The sequence below is a fragment of the Macrobrachium rosenbergii genome, chromosome 26, assembly GCF_040412425.1.
Source record: "Macrobrachium rosenbergii isolate ZJJX-2024 chromosome 26, ASM4041242v1, whole genome shotgun sequence".
NCBI lineage: Eukaryota > Metazoa > Arthropoda > Malacostraca > Decapoda > Palaemonidae > Macrobrachium > Macrobrachium rosenbergii.
In genome coordinates this window covers 17,668,648-17,692,400 of record NC_089766.1, presented here as the reverse complement: position 1 = coordinate 17,692,400, position 23,753 = coordinate 17,668,648, and the positions used below count along the sequence as shown (strand labels likewise).

General features: G+C 41.8%; 1 protein-coding gene across 1 annotated transcript in view; it reads left to right on the top strand.

Moving 5' to 3' along the window:
• The window catches only part of LOC136853095 (organic cation transporter protein-like), a 351,698-nt gene that overhangs the window by 275,044 nt on the left and 52,901 nt on the right, over positions 1-23,753 (top strand). Inside the window, exons 4-8 of the mRNA XM_067128409.1 lie at positions 5,522-5,633; positions 7,350-7,453; positions 8,023-8,177; positions 10,609-10,777; positions 12,685-12,838. Of these exons, the coding sequence (XP_066984510.1) occupies positions 5,522-5,633; positions 7,350-7,453; positions 8,023-8,177; positions 10,609-10,777; positions 12,685-12,838 (694 nt within the window). The remainder of the gene's footprint in view (positions 1-5,521; positions 5,634-7,349; positions 7,454-8,022; positions 8,178-10,608; positions 10,778-12,684; positions 12,839-23,753) is intronic.

Genomic DNA, 23,753 nt, shown 5'->3' with positions numbered 1-23,753 from the left:
CTGAGGAATAGTTGGAATAGTTCCAAGTACTTGGGTAGAGGGCGCACAGGTGGTACACCTGACTACCCATCGGCGATTGCAGCGAGTTTTGAAATTCTGCCGCGCGTCAGGGACTTAAGCTATATATATAACTACCAGGTAAGTATGTTCAAAAATTTATTTTATTATGAAAATATTTTTATTTTGGAATACCCATCAACAAGCTTATAGAAATATTAAGCAGTACAACTAAAAATGAAGGCATGTATATTTGTTTTTTTATCACTGAGATATAAACCTATGCAGCGAGGTGCAAGTGTCTAAATAGGCCTACCAGTTTCAACAGTCAAAATCCTTCTACAGAATGCTATACTGCACAGTAATTGTCAATTTTATAAAAGAATTTTAAAATCATTCAATCATGTTCTGGTGCATGTTTGTTAAAAGGAACCCTTAAAGAGATTATCACTTACCTTTTCAGAGAAATTCTTAACCCATTGGTGTGCTGCAGCAGAAGGTCATGGAACCAGGGCTGACTCGTTTAGCACCTGGTGCCACTTCGGCTCAGCTGCTGGGAGAACAGGCACTTTTCTCGCAAGCTGAGATGAGCGCTTTGGAGGGTACGGCTCTATGTGCCCTCCAGGTAATCGCTTGGCTCAACAACTGGACCTTCGCGTTGTCGAGAATTGCAGCCTCGTCTGCCCAGAGCGAGTCCGACCTTCAGGAGTCTTTGCCAGTCTGGGGGTAAGGCTATTTCCTTTATAACCCACCAGGTGGCAAACCTCTGGGCCAACCTGGTGCTGAAGAGAAGGGATGCGGTGCTATCCTGGCTCGTCAGGTCACTAGGTACAGAAGCTGCAGTGTCTCTGCGTAATGGACCATTCTGGACTCCACCTCCCTCTTCCCCAAGGGGGAGGTGGACGCTGCGGTGGACAAGAGAAAGGCTGATGGACGCGACCGTCTTGTCCACCAGGCAGCGACGAAAGGTGTTGCACAGCCCTCTTGTCCTGCGGCCCGGTCCCTGAAACAGGGTAGCACCCCAGCCCTGAAGAAGTCTGGTACTTCGGCGGGCGCTCAGGGTAAAGTCCAGCCCAAAACTTCTTCGCCTCCGTGGAAAGAACCACAGGGTCCCTTTTGGCAACCTGTCCCCCCCCAGGAGGAAAGGTAAGGCCAAGAAGAAGTGGGGAGGAGCTCACAAGGGACGGCGAGCCCCCTCAGATGCTGCCGTCGGTGGGGCGGGGGCAATGCCTATCCAGCCATTGGGCAATGTGGCAGCGATACGGAGAGGAGACATGGGTAGTGGGTGTCCTTCGGGTGGGATATTTCCGACCCTTCGTGTCACCGCCTCCCCTCACCGATACTCTGGTCCAGTTCCCATCTTCTTTCCAAGACCCCCCTAAAGAAACAGGCCCTTCTTCAGGAGGTCGAAACGTTGTTGAGCAAGGGTGCCATCGAAGTCGTCGAGGATCGGTCCCCGGGCTTCTACAGCAGGATCTTTCTCGTGGAGAAGGCTTCCGGCGGCTGGAGACCGGTGATCGACCTCTTTCTCCTGAATCGTTTTGTTCACCAGACACGGTTCACGGTGGAGACGGTACGGACGGTACTGTCAGCCGTCAGGGAGAACGACTTCATGCTGACGGTCGACTTGATGGACGCGTACTTTCAGGTACCAGTTCATCCGTCGTCTCATCGGTGCCTTTGCTTTGTCCTCAACAGCGTAGTCTACCAGTTCAAGGTTCTCTTTTTCGGTCTGTCGACCGCTCCGCAGGTGTTCACGAGAGTGTTCACCCTCATTTCAGTTTGAGCTCATTCGCGCGGGATACGTCTACTGAGGTATCTCGACGATTGGCTAATCCTGGCGAGCTCCTGCTTGCAGTTGCTACAGGACAGGGATCGTCTCCTCAGGTTGTGTCATGAACCGGGTGTCGTGATCAACTTTTGGAAGTCGGATCTCACTCGCAAACAGAGGACTCAGTACCTGAGCATGCTGATCAACACGGGAGCAAGCAGAGTCTTCCCTTCTCAGGCTTGGATCAGCACGTTCAAGAAGGTGGAGCGGTAGTTCCTGTCACAAGAGGACGAGCCCGCTCAACAGTGGCAAGTCGTAATCAGCCATCTATTGTCCTTGGAGAAACTCTTTCCGCACGGGTGACTCCACCTTCGGTCTCTCCAGTGGAAGCTGAGGGACTTCTGGGATCAATCTCGGGAACCCCAGTCATTTCTCGTCTCCCCCAGGAGGTGAGGGACGATCTTGTCTGGTGGTTGGACGGCAAGAACCCTTGCATAGGGACACCTCTGTCTTCTTGCCCCCCAGACTTGCTTCTTTTTTGGACTCATTGAAGGAGGGCTGGGGCGCACACCTGGATTGTTCCAACAAAGACCTGTATGCCTTTTCCCCGTTCAGTTTAGTGAGGCAAGTCGTCAACAAATTCCGGTCTCATCAGAGCCTATCCATGATCTTGATAGCTTCCTTCTAGCCAACAAGAGAATGGTTCCTGGACCTACTGGAACTTCTTGAGGACTTCGCGAGAATGCTGCCACAGAAGCAACAACTCAGGCAACCTCATTTCCGTTGGTTCCACCAAAAACCTGTCTTCTCTGGCCTTAACAGGGTTCAAACTGTTAGGCGACTGCTCCGAAAGAAGGACTTTTCAAGAGCAGCTGCAGACGCAATTGAGAAGTGTAGAAGACAGCCTGCAGATAATGTCTACCAGGCAAAATGGTCCATCTTCAGGTCCTGGTGCAGACAAAGTAATGTGTCCTCTTCTAAGACCTCTGTAGCAGAAATAGCAGACTTTCTCCTGTTCCTACGCTCCACTAAAGGACTTTCTACCTCTACCATTAAAGGATACAGAGCTATGCTTAGTTCAGTTTTCCGCCATAAAGGAATGGACTTATTGTTGAACCAGGATTTGTCCGACCTGATTAAGTCCTTTGACACCGCAAAGCCTAAAGAAAAAACCTTTGCTTTCCTGGAACTTAGACGTGGTCCTTAAGTGGCTTTCCAGTCACATTTTGAGCCCATGCAATTTATCTCTTTAAGGGAGATAACTAGGAACTCTTTTTCTGGTCGCCTTGGCCACCGCTAAGAGGTCCATTGATATCCATGCTTTAGACAGCAACATAGGGTTTTCTCAGGGGAGGGCAGTTTGCTCCTTTTCCCTAGACTTTCTGGCTAAGAACGAATAGCCATCGAATCCATGGCCTCATTCTTTTATGACCAAGAACTTGTCCGAGATAGTGGGTCCGTCTGAAGAAGAAAGAAAACTCTGTCCAGTAAGGGCCCTTAAGTTTTATCTTCACAGAACGAAGGACATTTGTGGTACTTCAAGAAACCTTTGGTGGTCTGTGAAATATCCCTCTAGACCCCTGTCTAAGAATGACCTGGCATTTTTCTGAGGAATCTGACTTCCGAAACACATTCCATGGTAATTGAAGATTCACTCTCATCTTTAAAGATAAAACCCACGAAATAAGAGCAGTCGCTAAGTCTTTGGCGTTTAAGCGCAATCTATCCCTTACGTCAATTGTACAAGTGACGTTTTGGAAGTGCAAGTCAGTGTTTGCATTGCATTATTTAAGGGATATCGAGGCGACTTTCGATTAATGCACTATCTTGGGTCCGATTTACACGGCTGGAGTGGTGTTGGGGAAGGAAACGTAGAAAGCATTGTCCTTCCTTCAATCTCTTCACCTTGCCTAGGGTGTTGAGTTTTGGGGAGTCTGGGAGTACTATGTACTTGGAGTACCCTCCATTCTTTTGGTTTTATGGTTGGGTATTGGTGTTTTTAATTTGATTTTTGGTGGTTATGGTGACTATTTACACTGGTTATTTTGTGTGGTACTGCGCCCTGGGCAGGGGCATCTTGTTGTACTTTGCTAGCCATCGGAATTTAGTCCATCACTACAAAGCATCCACTGTAGTAGTAGGCCCTCAAGGCTTTACCGCCTCGCCTCTACTGGATAAGATGAGCACCAACCAGAGGCAGTATCTTACTGTAGCAGCTCTCTTATCAGGAAAGGTTCAATAACATTGCTTCAGTTCTCAAACTCATTACTGTTAATAATGTTTTGGGGTAGATATGTCCAACATTCCCACCTCTATTCAGTGCGGGAATCAGCTATGTAATTACTTGGTAAGTTACTTATATCAAAATGACATTTTTATAAAGATGTTTTTTATATACTTACCCAGTAATTACATAATTGGAGCCCACCTGCCTCCCCTCACTTGGACATAAGGGCATAAACAAATTGAAGCTCTTTGCTATGTTGTATCTTCTCTTGCACCTGAAAATGGGCGGGGCATGTCGGCATAACAAACTAGCGGACCCGCAATTTCAAAATTTTGAGCTGCCGCTTAAAAGAAACTAATAGCTATGTAATTACTAGGTAAGTATATATAAAACTTTATTTTATTATAAAAATGTCATTTTGTCATTTTTAATATACAAAGAATGATATACTATACCTGTACAGAAATACTGTACAAGTGAATGAACCTTAATTCTGTGCAAGGAAGACTACCAAAAGATGAGAGAGTTCATGTGCAAGACATTTTATGACTAGTTTTGAGGCTAACGAATGTTATCTGGTTAGCCATCAACAACATCAAGACAGACTGTAAGTTCCTAAAAGCCAGCTAAATTCGACGAGATACTATTTTACAGTTGCATGCAAACAGATATGATTAATTAAACTCATAGTATTGTTTCATTGATACTTGATAAAAGAAAACTTAAAATGGAAATTGTCATAGGCTATATCCCAGACTTCTAATTGGGGTTTGTTTTGGGATATGTCTCCACATGGCCCAATCATTGTAGCCTAAGATTATGGCTTCAGCTATTACGGTGAAGTGAGAGAAAGTCACAAGCAAGATCATACCTTTTCAAGTAAATGTCAGGAAAAGGCTCCCATGGCAAGCCTTGACCTAAATGTCATCAAGAAATTGCATACTGTACTGTGTTGATGATAGGCCCTCAACCCATTCCAAGCTGATGCCTCAAGTGGCTGGGCATAAATCTTACAGTTAATTCTGTCAGAATATCTAGTTTGAAAATTTGGTTTTGGCAATTCAGACTAAACATTTGAACAGTAAGTTGAGCACATACCCACATATAGAATCCTGATAACTCTCATTTCAAAATCATTACATACCTAAAGGAATGAGGGAAGATAGAGATAGAAAAAATTAGTAACAAAGAGAAAAAAAATTGGGAATAATTGAGGGAAACAGTGAAAATGTCCAAAACAGATTGCTGGACTTCCCAGAGGCTTAGCTTCACCCTATTTTTGTTATTGCAGAAACATAAATCCAGGAATTTGATTGATGCTTTATGGTAGTCACTTACACATTGTAATCACCAGTGACTATTGTCTCTTTTTTTTTTATCTTGTCATTTACTAATACAAGTACCACATATGTTTCTTACTGTTTTCCTGTAAATGACTAAAGTCTCTCAAAGATTATATATAGCCTACTGTAGATACTTTTTGTACAGTTTTACTTGCTGATTCTGTATTATCATTTTTCTTTCAGTGATGAGGCTTGCAGTTTCTTCTCTAAATCACAGAATGGAACGCTTAATGAGGAAAGTTGCACTGAGTGGGATTTTGACAATTCGACTTTTAAAGAAACTCTAACGAGTGAGGTGAGTGAATCTGAACTTGTTACTGATGCAGAGAAAGCAATCTAGCATAGAGTGATGGGAAGCCAACTGATGGAACATTCAGTACATTGCTCAAGAGGCATTTTGCCTGTTTTTAAACAAAAGGAGCAGTTGCTCATTTTTGCTAGGAATGTAATTGTCTAAGCTCAAGTAGTTTTATTGTATTTGATATAAATACTGTAAATGAATAGTTTATAACAGTAAAATTTAAATGGAGAGAGAATTTTCCTTGTGTCTTTCTTGAAATTCTCGATTAACTTAAACCATGTTTTATACTGCATTTTATGGAGGTTAACAGAGGTCATATATTCAGTTTACAAACTAAGTTTTACAGTTCATCAGGCCATAAAAGAAGTTTGAACCTGAAGTGCTTGCACAGTATCTGAGGATTTACCTGGACAAGCTGTACACATTGCATAGGAATTAGTTTTACCCAACTTCCTGACCAACCTGTGACTCAGAGGCATTCATTTGAAGTACCCCCTCATAGGAAATATGACAAAACTTTAGTCATTGTTGCTGGTATGCCAAATGTACAGCATGCCTAGGTATATCTTTAGGTAAATCTTTTATGATGTTTTTGTGAGTCACTTGGTAGCACCTATGCATTTCACTTGAGAGTCGAGGGTTGATCCCAGTGTGAGGCAAAAATCTTCTGTAAATTGCCTCACATTATCAATGTCCAGTATTTGCTCCTAATACTGTATATATGGTCCAAGACCAAAAGGTATTCGCCCATTGTTGTATAAAGGGATGGATCAAGTGATCAATGTACTTCCTTTGTTAATTTAGTAACCCACAGAATATTTATCTACATGTGATGTGATAACTATTTGGGTTGTAGTTCACTAATACCTGTGCTTATTGGTGATGTGAAGGCATTGATCTTGCGGAAGCTTGCTCAGAAAATTAATGATGATATTGTTTGATGTGCTCTAAGTGCTTTACTAGACTATGTATGAAGATACTGTACTGTACAGTACTGTAATTCAGAAAGGACATGAATTAGTATTTTTTATGATTGAAGTATCCTTTCAGTTGTGAACATTATTCTACATGCTGTTTTTTCACCTCGATGAAGGGAAAGATTTATATGCTATCAAAACCTTGACTATCAAGCTATTTGCAATAAGTTCCCTTAAAGCTGTTTAATGACTGAAGATGTGAATCCAGATATGAGTTGGAGGTGAATAACTGATCTACGATATTATTGGCACTATTCCCTCCAGCATTGCTGGTTCTGAAGGCATTCCCACTAAAGCCTGACTGGTGTGATGTGACTCATATTCAGTTACCGTATTCGATGTTATTTTACCTTAGTGCTTTCCAACACTGACATTTAATCTGATGAAATGTGTGTTAGACAGTATGTCTGTTAGGTAGAACTGTAAGGGCTCAATAGTCATTTGTGTTTTGAAAATTTGTTATTACATACCACAAATATTTAGGAGTAACAGACAGAGATAGAGAAAGTGAGTCCTCCAGTATTTTCAAGGAGGATTCCCATTGATTGGGCTCTTACTGTTAGTAGTTGTCCACAAATGCTGCTGTCTGGTAAACATAGCTACCATGTTAGTGGGTAAGGTATAATAAAAGGTTGCATATGATTGCAAGAGCTACCATTGCAGTCAAGAAATAAATTAGAGGTATAAGTAGGAAACTTTGTTTAGTCTTTAAAAGCATTCTTTGTTTTTGCAGTTTGGGCTAGTATGTGAAAGGGACTATCTTCGAGCAACTTACCAAAGTATGTACATGATTGGTGTTTTGGCTGGGTCTCCATTGAATGGAATCTTAGCAGACAGGTATGTGTTAGTTGAATGGAACACAGTAGCCATAGTTGACAGTATTCAAACATGTTTCTTGAAAAATTATGCACAGCATTGGAGTTTGTGTGATTATCTCTCAGGAGAGACTTTGGCCGTATCATATTTTAATATTTAGTTCTTCCTTGGAAAGGAAAAGTGCTTACTATTAAAATGTTTCTGTAGCGTCTTCACAAAAAGGAATGTTAGATTTTGAGCCTTTTACTGTGTTATTTTTCTGTTTTATTTATTGTTTCATATAAGGATTCTGGTTATTCAAAATTGTACTGAAGGCAGTTACCATTAGCCCTCTGATTCACATATGCTACCAAAAAGTGCATTAGAAAAAATGTTAAATCTTGACGATAGTCTTCAGAATCTCGGTGGTTGAAAAATGGATGACAACTATAATTGTCATTAATCTCAAAGGGTAATTTTACTTCTGTGTATTTTTCTGTTCTTTAATTTTTCTAATGTTGGCATTGTGTGATTTTATATCTTCTTGATGAATAATTGAAGATGGAAAACTAGCAACATTGCATTCTTTTATTTAAGTTTATGGATTTCAGATTTGGAAGAAGACTGACTTTTGTTTATGCTTGCATACTGTTCTCCATTATGACAAATTTGAGTTTTTTGCTGCCTAATCTTCCTTCTGTTTTGACTTTTCGATTTCTTGTGGGCACAATGCACACAGCACTTCTGAAGACTGGATACATATTAGGTAAGTCCCTAATGAGTAAGTCTGCCTTTACACATTAACAGTATGCATGAATTGTCATCATTGCATTTCCATTGCCACATGATATTAAGGACCTCTGTGGAATTCTGTCAGTCATGTCCTCCTTGTACTTTATCTCCCACAGTCCTCCACTGATCCCCAAGTTCTCATCCAAGTAGTTGTGGGTTTTCTATCTGGGTCTCCCAAGACTTCTGGTGGCCTCAAGATCCGAATATCCTTAAATAAATTAACATGATTTTTTTTAGATCCTTAATAACATTGTTTAAAATTGGTGTGTTATCAAAAGTATACATTGTAAATTTTCCCATCTGAATAATTATCTATAATACCAATTTTTTAGAGTTACTATTTTTGAAAAAGTTTAACCAAGCAAATGAGTAAAAGTTTTCAACTTTTGTAGGACTGAGTAAGATTTAGAAAAAAATTAGTTTAAATTAAGGAACCATTATCTGGCATTCACAAATGCCATTGCTAGTACTGTAATTTGTCAGAAAATTGTTCATTTAGTCACTTTTGTAAAATGAAACTACATGAAAAAATAGAAATTGCAACTATGTATATAAGCAAATTACCTGTTGTCCCTTTTAAAATTAGGTGTGACAGGGACTTCACTGTTTATGAATGTTTATTTCAGTCTTATAAGAGATGGTTGAAATGAGAGAAGCCCTTGGGAACATGACATACCTTACCAAAACTCAGGTCAAGGTACTGTACTTTCTTTTGCATACTTTATATAGAGGTCAGTGTAAGAAAGGCTGATCTCAGGCTGGTCATTAGCCAGTCAAAATGTGGAGTGCATTCATTATCTGTAGCCTAAGTACAGGAATTACTATTATTATTCACATTAACTAGAAATAGTTCACAGTCTAACTTTTCATAGGTCTTTTCAGTATAACAAGTTGCCTACTGAGTATATTATAGTTTTATAGTTGTAAGCCTGTCATTGGTAATATCCAATTAGATTTCATTTATGAAAGAATTTGTTGGATTTCACATTGTCCTGAAAGTCAAGTACAGTACTTTCTTTTCAGAATTATTTGTAAGGGCTTAGTGGCACTCTTGTTGGGGTATGATGATGGGGGATGTGGCTGTAATAAATACAGTACTAATTTCTTGCATAAGAGCAAAAAATAGCTGGAAGGTTGGCCAAGACTTGGACAATATAATTTGCTGTTGTGATCCAATATGTTGAGACTTTCTTAAGACAATTATCAATAAGTGGTTTACTTAGACCACCATGTGACAGTGCTTGATTTAAAAGGACTTGCTTGAATGACTTGTATATAAAAGACGGGGGAAAGTGAAGCAAGATAAAGGGTAAAGGGATAGAAGGTTTTATGGGGAGATGAAAAGGAGCAGTTGAAAGTAAAAGAAAGAAATGTAGGATGAGATTTAACAAAATATGTGTAGTTTTCTTGTTTGTAATGAAGTCCAAGAATATAATTTTTGGTATAGAGAAAATGTATGAAGTACAGTGGAACCCCGGTCTCCGACCGTACCGAAACTCGACAAAATCGGATTCCGACACGAAATGCCGAGTAAACTTTGCGCCGGTTCCCGAACAACAAACCGGAATCCGACCCGACGCGATCCGACCCGTTGACGAAACATATGATGTTTGTAAACAAAAGTGTTTCGGTAACGCCGCCGCTAGTTGGCGTTGTTGGTGGCGTTCTTCCCACGCACATTTAAAAGCACTTACAGTAGACTCTGAATGGAATTTACCATAAATTAATACAATCCTGAACGTACACAATGTTTATGTAATTACAGTAGTACCGCGATACGCCACCAGGACGGCGCTCTGGTTTGTTTACATTCGCGCTTGCCACAAGCTGCCGATGCCGACGTAACTTGAGACGTTTTTCTTAATTTTTATAACAGACTCTACAGTACATTCGGCTTATTTTTAATATTGTTTTATTAATTTAATGTAATGACCAGGCTTGTTTTTCATTGTATTTATCATTAACAACAGTTTTTGTGCGTACCTGTTACAGTACATTCTGGAGTGCATATGGGCTGCCTAGCCTAGCCTGCAGCTCTCAGTCTACCACTGGTAGGCCAATTTTTTTGATACAGTATGCATTTAAAACTGTAAGAAGACTTCTAATAAGGTAAGTTATTTAACTCTGAACTTATTTAATTGTAATGTGTGTAGTGTTTTGTATAAAAAGACAAGGTTGGAGTAGTGACTGGTGGTCAGGAACGGATTAATCCATTTTCAGTTATTTCTTATGGTCGAAATTAATTCGGAATTCGACAAAATCGAATCTCGACATTCCTTCTAGAACGGATTAGCGTCGGAAACCGAGGTACCACTGTACTGGTAAGATTTTCTGGATAATGCATGTATTGCATTTTAAATGTTACACCTGTGTAAGTCACTTTAATTTCTCTCTCTAATTTTCAGCAATGGAAATAACTAACCCCAAAGTAAGATCTCTGGTCGGTATTACTCTGTTTCTCCCGTGGGCACTGGGCACAATGGCTTGGGGAGGGTTGGCTTACTTGGAAAGAAGATGGCGATACTTGGTTATGAGTGCCTCTCTGCCTTCCCTAGCACTGCTTCCTGTAATCTGGTTTGTAATATTTTAAGATTTTTGTGCTGTACAACTATAATTTAATGGTTAAGATGATATTGGCATTTTATCACTGCATTTATTGGCTTATTATCTTGCTTAGTTATGTCATCTGTAAAGTTGTCACTTGCCTGTGATAACTTTAAACTCAGTTAATGAAGCTCTGACTTCATCACATTCTCATCTTGATAAGTTTCATACATTCTACTACACAAGGTCTCCCAAAGTTTGTGTGAGAGCCAAGAAAGAGCATAAGGTTCTTCCACTGAAAGTGGTATAATTAAGCATAATGATACGATCGAACAAAATCATTGCTTATTTGCTTGAATGTGATCAACATGGCATCCAGTACTGGAACTTGCTACATCCAGAAAGGAGGGATTTTGAGAGCAGCTGATCACTGTGAGGTCAGGTAGTCAAAAATAAATCTCTTACTTGCCCAGTAATGAAGAAGATAAAGTTCTGCTTGAATGGATAGATTGATGTTTGAAGTGGAATGTTCCTTTAAATTATATTACCTGTATTTGAATTGAGAAAGCATATAGGTTATTTAACAAACTTAGGAAAAAGACAGTGAAAGAGGGTGGTGAAAAAGCAGAAAAGTGGAATCTATAGATAATAATGGGTGATCTGATACTTTTGTGAAATAAGGTCAGCTGCATAGCCCAAAGTTACAGTGAGAGGTTGCTTCTACTTCCATAGAGGCTGGTGGGAATTTCCCCTGGAAACATGGAAAAATTATTGTTAACTATTTATTCATGTAAATAAGTTTTTGGTTTGGGGAAAATGACAATTTATAGGGAAAAATGAAGAGAATACCTTTATTTGAGGTGCTGAGATTGCAGCATCATAAGTGCCTTAAAAAAAGCTAAATGCATATAAAGTTAAATCGTCACCAAACAGAAAATGTGAGGGCTATTGTTTTTTTTTTTCTTTCTTTTTTTTTTGCAAGTAATATTTTTGATGCAGGCTCTCAGTTTGGATGTAGAAGGCATCAGATGTCAAAATTGCAAGTTTTTTTTACCGATACTAGATAGTTGACTAGAGGCCATTACACTGTTAAATGCTGCCCAGTTTGATCAACTCTTGCGTGGCTAGGAAGTCATTGGTCAGAATTTCTTAAGTTTTATATAATTTCTTACGATTGACTTGTCAGAAAAGGAAGTGCTGCAAAATTCTAGTGATTTGATTTACCTTTGTCTTTAAATAACTTACGGATAAGTTTATTTTCATCAAAATACTTTTTAAAGAGATAAAGTTTACTTATACTGTAATTCTAGTCTATTACTGTAATTTTGGTCCGTTATTCAATGTGTATTTTGGTATTTTGTTCTTGCTGTGAGGGGGAATGATCCTCTACATTTTACCATAGTATGCTTTGTAATTTATTATTACTGATCATGTTGTTCAAGTTGAGAAGAATTGACAAGTTGGACTTTTGTCAGAGTGGAGGAAGCTTTATGCGTCATCCATTTCCTTTGGTCTCTTCTCATAGTCATTGAATTTCTCTATCTTTACCTTGTTCATTTTTCAGTTCTCATTTGAGAATAAATCCTTCAGGCAGGACCTAAAATAGTCTAGCTGGGTGATTGGTGATTTGGTAGTTTCATTAAACTGCTGTATGATAATTATAACAGTAATGTTTTAGTTTTTTAACCAGTTTCCTTTATAGGCTCTAGTCTCAAAATTTTATCTCATATAAAGTTTTTCCATGAAATTGGGTAGAAAGGTTTGATAAAGGAGTCATTGTGCATTTCTTTGTTATACAGGTTTCTCTCTCTCTCTCTCTCTCTCTCTCTCTCTCTCTCTCTCTCTCTCTCTCTCTCTCTCTCTCTCTCTCTCTCTCTCTCTCTCTCTCTTGTAACAGGTCTTACTGATTATGCAAAAAATCCATTTTAATTTTTTAGGTTTATGGATGAATCTCCCCGCTGGTTGGTTGTGAAAGGAAAATATGACCAAGCTCTGGAGGTGTTGAAAAAAGCAGCCAAGTGGAACCAAGTTACACTGCCATCTGACCAAGAGCTCCTGAAACTCATGATGGAAAATGAAGCTTCACGAGAGGTGAGTATTAATTACTGTATTGTGTGCTATAATCAGTCTTTACTGTATGATTGATTACATTATTATGGTAATGGATCAGGATGTAGGAATCAGATGGTGTTTCTACAATGTGAAGGGAAACATATAATGATGGAAGTCTAATATTTAAATGAGTCATCTCAAGAATGAATATTCTTGCGGTTAGATCATGTGAAATATACTTAGAATATTAAAGGACAATTTTTATTGCAAATTAAGTACTCATTAGTGGTACATTAAAGAATAGAGTATTTGTTGTTTTCTACTATAGTATTCCTTCCCCAAAGAGATTACCACTGTTAGTGTGCCATGTGTGGTACACCTCAGATGGTAATAAAGCTCTTTGCAGCATCCATTCTGTCTGCAGATGCATTGTTTTTTGCCTTTTATTCTCATTTTTCTCTTGGTTTCTTCTTATTTAGTTGTCCAACTTCTTAATCTTGGCCTTGCTCCAGCTTTTGCTTCTTTTTTAAGAATAAACCTTGTGGGCAAGCATTTTAGGAGAACAAATATTTCATATAAGTAACTTACCAAGTAGACTGTAATTACATAGCTAAGGTTTCTACATGCGCGGCAGCCTTTTTTAAAAATTCATAGTAGCGCTTCTATTGTTTTTTGTGTAATGAAAGACTCCACCCACTATTGGAGCACTTGGGGAAACAACCAGCCGGTTAGTTCAATTGTGTTTCTGCCGCAGCTCGTTGTTCATCGACGCCATTGCAGCAGCTTTTTTTTTTGCTTTTCGGTTGTCTACTGGACTTCGGTGAAGTATTATCACTTTATTTTGGTAGCTTTAAGAGCTTTTGTCAGCTTATTAGTTTTTTTTTATCAGGATCCTAGTTTTATAGAGTTATGTCAGATCCTAGCTTTTCTAGTTTTGCTATTGCAGTGAAGGAAGCAAAACTACAGTAGGTTGGCTAAATCATGTTACGATCCACATTCAATATGTAGTACAGTAAACCTCCCGTATTCGCGTTCTCACGATTCACGAACTCACCCATTCGCGTGTTTTTCTGTGGAACATATCTATTAAAATATTCGCGGGGAACCTCCCTATTCACAGATGCAGATTATTTGTCTTTTTCATGTAGCAATATTCTGTATTTTCATATTTGATGTATAATAACATTAAATAATAATGTAAATTAATAATAATGCTACAGTACATATACAGGCAGTCCCCAGTTTATGATGGTGGTTCCGTTCTTGCGCCGTGTTGTAAGCCGAAAATCGTCGTAAACTGGAACGATGGCATACAACGCCAGAAAAATGTATCAAAATTTGAAACAAAAGTTATGAAGCCTTACTTTTAATCCTTTGGGTATACTGCATGTTATTTCTTGATGTTTCACCTACATTCTGATGTGGTGTGTATCCAAAAACTGGTGGTTCTGGAATGTAAAAATTTACAATTTAGTACAAAGTATGTAGTAGTGCACTGTACAGTAGTAATTGTAAAGTCTTGTATGCAATAAAGTATAGAGTACTGTACAAGAGTAAAATACATTTTCATTATAATGACTTACCAAAACACTGAAACAGCTTTTATTTCTTAAACTTCGACACGTCCTAGATATAAAATTTCGCCGATATAGTTGGCGGGAGACCCGACCCCACCGGATGCCGGTGGGGGTGGTGTGGAAGGCAACCTACCCACTGTCCCAGGTCAGTTTTCAATCTCGGGTGTATTGTGAACGCATCTCGCGCGTCCGTCTGTCTCAAACTTTTTGGTTTCCTGCACCTCGTTGCGTTTCTTACTGGCGTATCTCCTTGGTGAAGTACTCAATATCCTGTTTATTAATCTAGCTAGAGTAGCTCTGTGAATTTGGTAGCTATGTCGGATAACAGTTTCTCTGGATCCAGAGTTTGCGCAGGGAATTTGTGCTCTTCCAAACTGGTCAAACTTAAGTACGACCGCCATTCTTTGTGTATGGCATGTAGGGGTCAGGAGTGTTCCCAGGAGAACACATGTAGTGAGTGTATGGAATGGAGGCAGGAGTTTTGGCAAACGTACAGTTCCCATCAGGTAAAGCTGGTTAAGGATAGGGACAGGAAAGCTTTTAAGCGTAAGGAAGCTAGGCTATCATCTTCGCTGGTGGCATCAGCATCATCTACCTTACAGGCTGTTCCTCCCTCCTCTCCTGCCCCCTCCTCTACCGCTGCTCTTTCCCCACCTTATATTCCCCCCTCTTCTTCACCAGCTTCCCAGTAGGTTTTCCCTAAAGCCAAGCCCAGCCTCGAGGCTGATAAATCAGAATTCGTGCTTTTTAGAAATCAAATGGAAGCGCAAATGAACGGTTTCATGGAGTCGGTCTTAAGTTTAGTGCGTTCGCGCCATAGTCCGACCGTTAGCGCGGGTGATGACGTCAGTGTTAGTGATAACAATGTTGTTGTTCGTGATTGTGCTTCAGGCGAGTCTGCTCGTTTTTCTGACTCTTTTGAGCAAAGGCAGCTGTCCCGCTCGCCTTCTGAGACTAGAAGACAGTCCGGTGCTGGCGAAAAGGTCAGAAATTCTTGCCCACGAGCAGGCTCATCCTCTAAGGCACAGGAAAGCCTTAGCCCTGGTGGTGAAAGTAGTAAGCTTGACTCGTCTGCGAAGCGTCGAAAAGCTTCGGGAAGCCGCAAAAGTGTTTCTCCATCGACGCGTCGATATTCTCGCCATCGCCGACATGACAGGATCGTTTCCCCGGGATCTTTGTCAAGACGGTCATCATCGAAGCAGCACTACCTAAGGTTAAGTTCTTCAGGGGAGAGTAGCAGCAGTTCATCTTCAGTCTCTTCATCTTCCAGCTCTTCAGATCCAACCCCTCCTCGTCATTGCAAGTGGGATCATGCCTCTCGACCCTTAAAGAGGCACTCTTTGGATAATTCCTGCCCTAGGGTTACTAAACTTTTTAAGAAAAGGACAGCTAGCCCTGTACCTGGTTACTCATGGTGGGGTTCCGATCAAGAAGATACATTTCACATGCTCCCTTCCAGGTCACCTAGAGCAGTCAAGATGCCTAGCCCTCTCCAGAGAGGTCGGCTTCAAGTGCCCGGGCCTCTTCCTTCCCCTCCTACACAGGAAGCGTCGGCTCCTTTGGCTTCATCCTCGCCTTCACAGGAGTCTATTCTGCTGGAAGAGAAACTAGAAAAGGGGTCTGCAGAGTCCTTGGTATTCCTGGGGGTCAAGAAGCTGTTCCTCCCCAAATCCTGGACGATCTGGGCACGGAACTGATTCTTTCTGGTGAAGAGGAAGGTCCCGTTGAATCAGTGCCTTCTTCTCATTACGCTTCTCTACTCAGCTTTCTGCTGCAGTCATACCCTCAACATTTTCAGCCGACAGCCCCCACCTCCCCGACCTCCACGTTGTGTCTGGGAAACAATGCCCTACCACTTCCCTTCCCAAATTAGTACTCTCCACCGCCTCCAAGAAAGCATTAAAAGAAGTAGAGGCTTGGTTGGAAGCTAAGAGATCCTCGGGTAAGTCGTCGTTTGCGTACCCTCCTTCAAAGCTGTCGAAAAGGAGGCAAAATTATTACAGCACAGGAACTTCTCCTTCACTGGGCTCTGCAATTTCAGCACAAGGGAACTTTGGCTCCCTTGTGGACCCTTCAAGACGCATTTCCTTTGAGGCGGCCAAGACCTTCTTTTCTGCCCTGGATGTAGAACATTTTTCCAAGAACCTCTACAAGCTCCTAGAGATTGTCAGCTTTCTCGATTGGTCAATGGGAGCTATTTTTAAGCAGGTGGAGCAGGCTAATGTCGTAGAAGACGTCTTGGAGAGAATCACGGGATTCCTTTCCTGCACCGACATTGCTATCCATGATGCGGCAGGCGAACTTTCCTCCCTCTTCGCCATGGCCACTCTGAAGAAGAGGGAGACTTGGTGCTCTTTCTTATCTAAGGCTGTGACTTCTTCGCAGAAGACGGCGTTGATGTTCGCGCCTTTTGACAAGGAGGGCCTTTTCCCAGAAGCAGTAGTGAAAGACATCCTTTCAGCCATGGACAAGAGGGCGTCGTCACACATCCTGTCGATGTCTTCCAACAAACCGAGGCCTGCTCCCGCTCCTTCGACCAAGGTGGTATCTCAACAGACATCCGTTTCGTAACTCCAGGCCCAAACCTTACTCAAGGTCCCGCTCCAACTCCAGGGGTCACAAGTTCCCCTCGAAGCTACAAGGTCATCCTGCCAGTAAGTAAGAATCCTGTCCTCCATGCGCTGGTGGGGGCCAGACTCAGCCTCTTTTGGGAGGAATGGAGAGACAGAGGTGCAGATCAGTGGGTGGTTCAAGTGCTCCAGCTAGGCTACCGCCTTCCATTCGCCCAACCTCCTCCTCTCTCCACTTCTCCCATTTCCTTGACAGCATACTCAGGAGGCTCAGTCAAGTTTTTGGCCCTAGAGACAGAGGTCCAGTCTCTCTTAGGGAAAGCGGTCATCGAAGAAGTACAGGACGTGTCAACCCCAGGTTTCTACAACCGCCTGTTTGTAGTCCCCAAGTCATCAGGGGGTTGGAGGCCAGTTCTCGACGTAAGCGCCCTCAATCTGTACTTAGTGAAAACCAAGTTTTCCATGGAAACGAACCGCTCCGTCCTTCAGGCTCTAACTCGAGGGGATTGGATGGTGATCCTCGACATGGAAGATGCCTATTTCCACATTCCAGTACATCAGGACTCCAGGAGGTATCTTCGGTTTGTTTTCAAGGACAGAGTTTACCAGTTCAGGGCCCTCTGCTTCGGCCTGTCGACAGCCCCGCAGGTGTTCACTAGGATTCTCGCCCCGATAGGTCATTGGCTCCACCTGGAGGGAGTTCGGATCTCCTTGTACCTCGACGACTGGCTACTCCGTTCATCATCAAGGGACCGCTGCATGGAGGACCTTCACAGAACCCTAAGGTTAGCTCAGGACTTAGGGATTCTGATAAACACGGAAAAGTCGAGCTTAATTCCTTCGCAGAGGACTCTTTATTTGGGGATGACTCTGGACAGTCTAGCTTTTTGGGCTTTTCTGTCTCCCAAAAGGGTTGCCTCCTGCCTTCAGACGGTGGAGAAGTTCCTCCTCGTGAACAGTTGCTCCGCCCGGCAGTGGATGGCTCTCCTGGGAACTCTGTCGTCAGTGGAACAATTCGTCAAGTTAGGCCGTCTGCACATGAGACCCTTGCAGTTTTTCCTCAGGGACTCTTGGGACAGAAGGACTCAAATGGACTCCACGGTCTTCAACATTCCCCCCGACGTCAAGAGGCATCTTCTCTGGTGGAAATCACCGGAAAGGCTTTCGGAGGGCCTAGATCTTCTCCCAAGACAACCATCTCTACAGATGTTCTCAGACGCGTCCAATGTTGGGTGGGGAGCACATCTAGGCAACCTCAGGACGTCAGGAGTTTGGTCGGACGAACAGAAGAAGCTCCACATCAATATCAAGGAACTGTTGGCCATTCACCTCGCTCTCCAGGACTTTTCGACCCACGTCTCAGGCCAAGCAGTCGCTGTTCACGCCGACAACTCGACGGCTCTTGCTTACATTCGGAAACAGGGAGGCACCCATTCCTTCTCCCTGTTCAAAACGGCGAGGGACCTTCTTCTGTGGGCGGACAGCAACAGAGTGGTCCTGTTCCCTCAGTTTGTGCAGGGAAAGCTGAACGTTCTGGCGGACCAACTCAGCCGTCGGAACCAGACTCTCCCTACGGAGTGGACCCTGCACCCACAAGTGTGCCTAGATCTGTGGAATTTGTGGGGCACTAAATAATAGATCTCTTCGCTACCTCCAAGAACCATCGTCTCCCAGTGTTCTGCTCGCCAGTTCCGGACCCACTGACTCACTTGGTGGACGCCATGCTCCTAGACTGGACGAACTTGTTTGCGTATGCCTTTCCGCCTTTCGGGGTCATCAGGCAAGTGATAAACAAAGTGAAGTTCCATCAGAGTGTCGAACTAATTCTCGTTGCCCCGTTCTGGCCAAGGAAGGAGTGGTTCCCGGACCTGCTAGATCTCCTGATAGACTTCCCAAGGCTTCTTCCTCAAAGGAAGTCACTTCTCAGACAACCCCACCTAATGAAGTTCCACCAGGGATTGTCCACTCTCGCTCTGACAGGCTTCAGACTGTCAGGAAGCTCATCAGAGCGCAAGGTTTTTCAAGCAAGGCTGCAGAGGATATTGCGAGGTGCAGAAGGGACTCCTCTAGCAAATTATACCAGTCCAAGTGGACAGTCTTCAGGAATTGGTGTAGAAAAAATAGTATCTCCTCTTCTTCGACGTCTATAACTCAACTTGCCGATTTTTTCTTTTACTTAAGGGATTCAAGAAAATTGATGCCATCAACCATCAAGGGTTACAGAGCCATGCTGTCCTCCGTCTTCTACCATAGGGGGTTAGACCTGTCAAATAACCGAGACTTGTCAGACCTCCTCAAGTCATTAGACACAACTAAGACCCCAAAACCTCCCTTTCGTGGAATTTAGATGTAGTTTTGAGGTGGTTGATGTCTCCAAGGTACGAACCTTTACAAGATCTTTCTCTTAGAGACCTCACTAAGAAATCTCTTTTTCTGGTTACCTTAGCAATGGCAAAGAGGGTTAGTGAAATACAGGCCATTGACAAGGAAGTGGGTTTTTCACAAGGTAATGCTGTTTGTTCTTTCACCTTGAATTTTCTGGCCAAGAACGAGTCTCCTTCCAACCCGTGGCCTCAGTCTTTTACCATTCAGAACCTCTCCGAAGTGGCGGGCCCTCAAGAATTGGAGGCTTCTTTGTGCCCCGTCAGAGCTATCAACGCTTACTTAGCCAGAACGGCCAACATCAGAGGAGGTTCCTCTAACCTTTGGTGTTCAGTGAAAGACCCAACCAGACCTTTATCCAAAAATGCCCTTGCTTTCTTCGTCAAGGAACTCATTTTAGAGGCACACAGAAACATTAACGAAGAGGATGCACGCCTAGTCAAGTCCCACATTCACGAAGTGCGCTCAATAGCAACTTCAGTGGCTTTCCGTCATAATAAATCACTTTCGCAGATCACACAGAACACCTTCTGGAGGTCGAAATCAGTGTTTGCGTCTCACTAACTTAGGGAGGTCGAAGTTGAGTATCAGGACGTGTTTGCGTTAGGTCCTGTATCTGTAGCTGGCTTGGTTTTAGGGGGAACACACTAGGGGGGTAGGTTCTTTATCTTACCTTCCCCTTGTGGTTTTTAGGGTTGCTGAGTTAAAGGGAAGCTGGGGGTGCTCAGTTCACCTGGAGTACCCTCCATTCTAGTTGAGCTGCTGAGGGTATAGAGAAGGGGGATGTATTTAGCTAGTTTTTTAAGGTTAGGCGGTGAGGCCCGTTTTCAGTCTGGTTGCTTTCCAATTGCTCAGGGCAAGAGCAAAGGAAAGTCCCCCCTTGTCTTAGTCAGCGGTTTACTTCCCTGACTACATGGGTGGTTATGGAGCAGAGTAGCTAGCAGTGCTTACGCCCAATGCCTCTGCAGGTAGTGGAGCTTCAACCAGCGGCAGTACCTCCCTGCAAAAGCCCATCTACCAGGTAAGGTGACTCCTACCTTTTTTTTTTGTTGGTAGGGATCCATAGGATGCCCATGTTTAGAGTTTGTCCCTTTTTTATAATGTGTAACCTTTCGATAACTGATACCTCATCCCCTGCCCTTCCACCTTAAATGTGGAATCAGCTGTTACAGTGTTTTGGTAAGTCATTATAATGAAAATTACATTTTATGATAAAATGATGTTTCATTATACTTACCAAAACACTGTGACTTAAAACCTCCTCCTCCCCCCGCAGGGGGACGTTATCTCAGGTTTTCACTATTTGTGTATGCCGAGATTGAAACTGACCTGGGACAGTGGATAGGTCGCCTTCCACACCACCCCCACCGGCATCCGGTGGGGTCGGGTCTCCCGCCAACTATATCAGCGTTCCAAACAAAGTTTGAAATTTTATATCTCGGACGTGTCGAATTTTAACTGATAAAAGCTGTTACAGTGTTTTGGTAAGTATAATGAAACATCATTTTATCATAAAAATGGCATTTTGTTATACAGTAACACAGGTGTACCATACTGTAATTTATACCAAAGAATGTATAAAAGATAAAAAAAAGTGAATTTCTTTCTTTTATATTGGAAACCCCGTGCTTCTTAACCCTGGAAAAATGGTGTGGTCTCATGATTCAGGGGACTCTGGAATGTAAAAATTTAGTATTAGTGTACATATAATACTGTACAGTAGTCTTGCATGCAGTAAAGTATAAATACAGTCAGTATTTTACAGTAGAATAATAATTGTATAAATTATAAAAAGTTAGGAATTCCTTACCTAATTTCAGTGATTGTCAAAGCTGTTACAAGCTCAGGCTAGGTTGGGGTGATGGAGATTGTATGTGTGGGGAACCTGCAGTGATAAGGATAAAATTACTGCAGAGTACTGTATGTGTTACACTGTTCTGTATCAGTTCAGGTATTTCACAAACCTATGTTCAACAGTACAAAATAAAAAAATGAATTCCTTACCTAATTTCAGTGATTTTTAGAAGATGTAGGCCAGGATGAGGGACCTCTAGTAAAGGTGCTGGGCACTCTGGAATATTAGAATAAAACTGTACAGTAAATTACTTTATATTTATCAAATGTACTGTACATATAACAATTTTTAACATTAAAAGCAGTTAAGAATTCCATACCTTTAGTGATTTGAAAGATGTAGGCTACATGAGGAAGGGTATGTACAGTTACAGTAGAGGTTGTAAAGTCCCTGCTAAGCGGGCCTTCTATGATGGCGACCCGTTTTCTATACTGCTCCCATAGTAGCGGGTCAAGAAGGAGCAGCCATACTGAATCAACCAAACTGATCTATGTAAATTTATACCTGTTACTAACTTATACTGCATATGTTTCTTTTGCACATGTATCAGAATGTTGTTAGCTTGATCATTGTCCATTTTTGTAATTCAGATTGTGTTTATTCATTGTAATTATTGTCAAGAGCAATTGACCTCAGGTCACCCTGATTCTCATTGTATTCCTCGGCGTGACATCAGTCCAATGCTATATAAACCGCCTGTGTCCTGAATAAATCAGCAGTAACTTTTCTCCTGCTCATTATTTAGCATCTCAAAAGGTCAGGTTAAAGGTGCATGTCAGTCTGGAATGATAATGTACATGATAAAGATTAGAATAAAGTACTTCTGTGCATTATAAATATTACAGTATTTTATAAAATGTATAACAATTTATAAAATAGAAAGTGTTCCTACCAAATTCTAGTGGTTGGCTTGCTTACTGGGATGGGCATATGGTAGATGAGAACAGGGGGCCAATGGTGTGGCATCTGCAGGTCCTTTGGAGTCTGGAATGAAAAAGATAAAAGTGATACTGTACACAGTAGTACTGTATAAGTATAATAACACAATTTAAAACAATGTAGGGTAATACAAATTTCTAAAAAGTTAAGAATTCCTTACCTGGTGGATATGAAATGGGTGTAGGTACTACTGGTGCAGGTGAATTTGGGGTTGAGCAGGGGACACCTGTCATTTGTGGAATGATAAAAGATAAAAATTACTGTACAGTACTGTACTGTAGTACAGGGGTATGTATGTAATAAGCTATACAGTTTTATAAACTGATTTGAAAGAAAAAAAGTAATGAAATCCTTACCTGATGGGGCTGGAGAGGGGATAAGGTCAGCTGAGTTGGGCTGGGAGGTTGAGGCTATAACATGTGGATCTGGAATGATAATGATTATGTAAAGTTACAGCACATACTAAAGCAGTACTGCACAGGTGGGTGTAGTGCAATACACTTTGTAGCATTTATAACAATGTATAAAACATTAAAAATAATAAGTTAAGAATTCCTTACCTTATGAAGTTGGAGAGGAGACAGGTCCTGTAGCTTCAAAACCCTGGAATTCTTCAGGGGAGTCAGGACTGTCATCACTACCAAAGAGATCTGGAATGATACATAATGAAAAAAATTAGGTTATGCAATAGTAAATATAAAATTTTCACATTATGTACAAACAATTTCATGCATGAAAATTATAAAAATGAAACACTTAGGAATTCCTTACCTGATAGAGCTGGAAAAGCTGCTGGGGAGGGTACTACAGGTACAGGTTCAGGCTCAGGTTCTGATTCGTAGTCAGGTAGAGGTTCTGGGGAATCTGGATTAGGAGTCACTTCTGCAATGATACAAATGATAAAATTTATCGGGTTATGCTGTGTATCTACAGTATGTAAATATAAATTGCAGTAACATTTTTATAAAATTTATTAAAATTTATAACAATTTATGTTACAACAGTTAACAAAAATAAAGTTGAGAATTCCTTACCTAGACTAGGAATGGCAGGTGGTGCTGGAGACTTCTGGAAGAAAGAGTCTAGCGTAGACTTCAAAGTCTTCTTCAGCTGCTTCTCCTTCAGCGTCTCCTTGTAGAACGTAGTAAGATCCAACATCCGTCTGGGTATCCTCTCAAACCTGGCAATGTTAGGGTCCTCACCCTCAAATGCTGCCAAACATTTCTCCAGGTAAGCAAAACCCTCTGACAAGCCCTTGACAGTTAATTCCTTGACCTTTGGTTGTGGTGCCTCTTCCTCCTCCTCGATCATCTGCTTCTCCAGCTCAATGAGGTCCTCCGATGACAATTCCTCTCTGTGGGATGCCAGCAGCACGTAGACATCCTCAGCTTCCAAGTCCAATTTCAGCCTCTTGCTTAGCCCACCAATTTTCGTAGTCACAGCCTCTACATCTTCTGCCTGCTCAAACCCCTCAAAATTATTCGCAACCTGCGGACACAGTTTCTTCCAGGCACCATTCAGAGTCGTCACCTTTGTTTCTTCCCAAGCACGTGTGATGCTCGTCACAGCACCAGCAATATTGTAGTCCTTCCAAAACTGCTTCAGAGTCAACTCCTTGTTACCTTCAACGA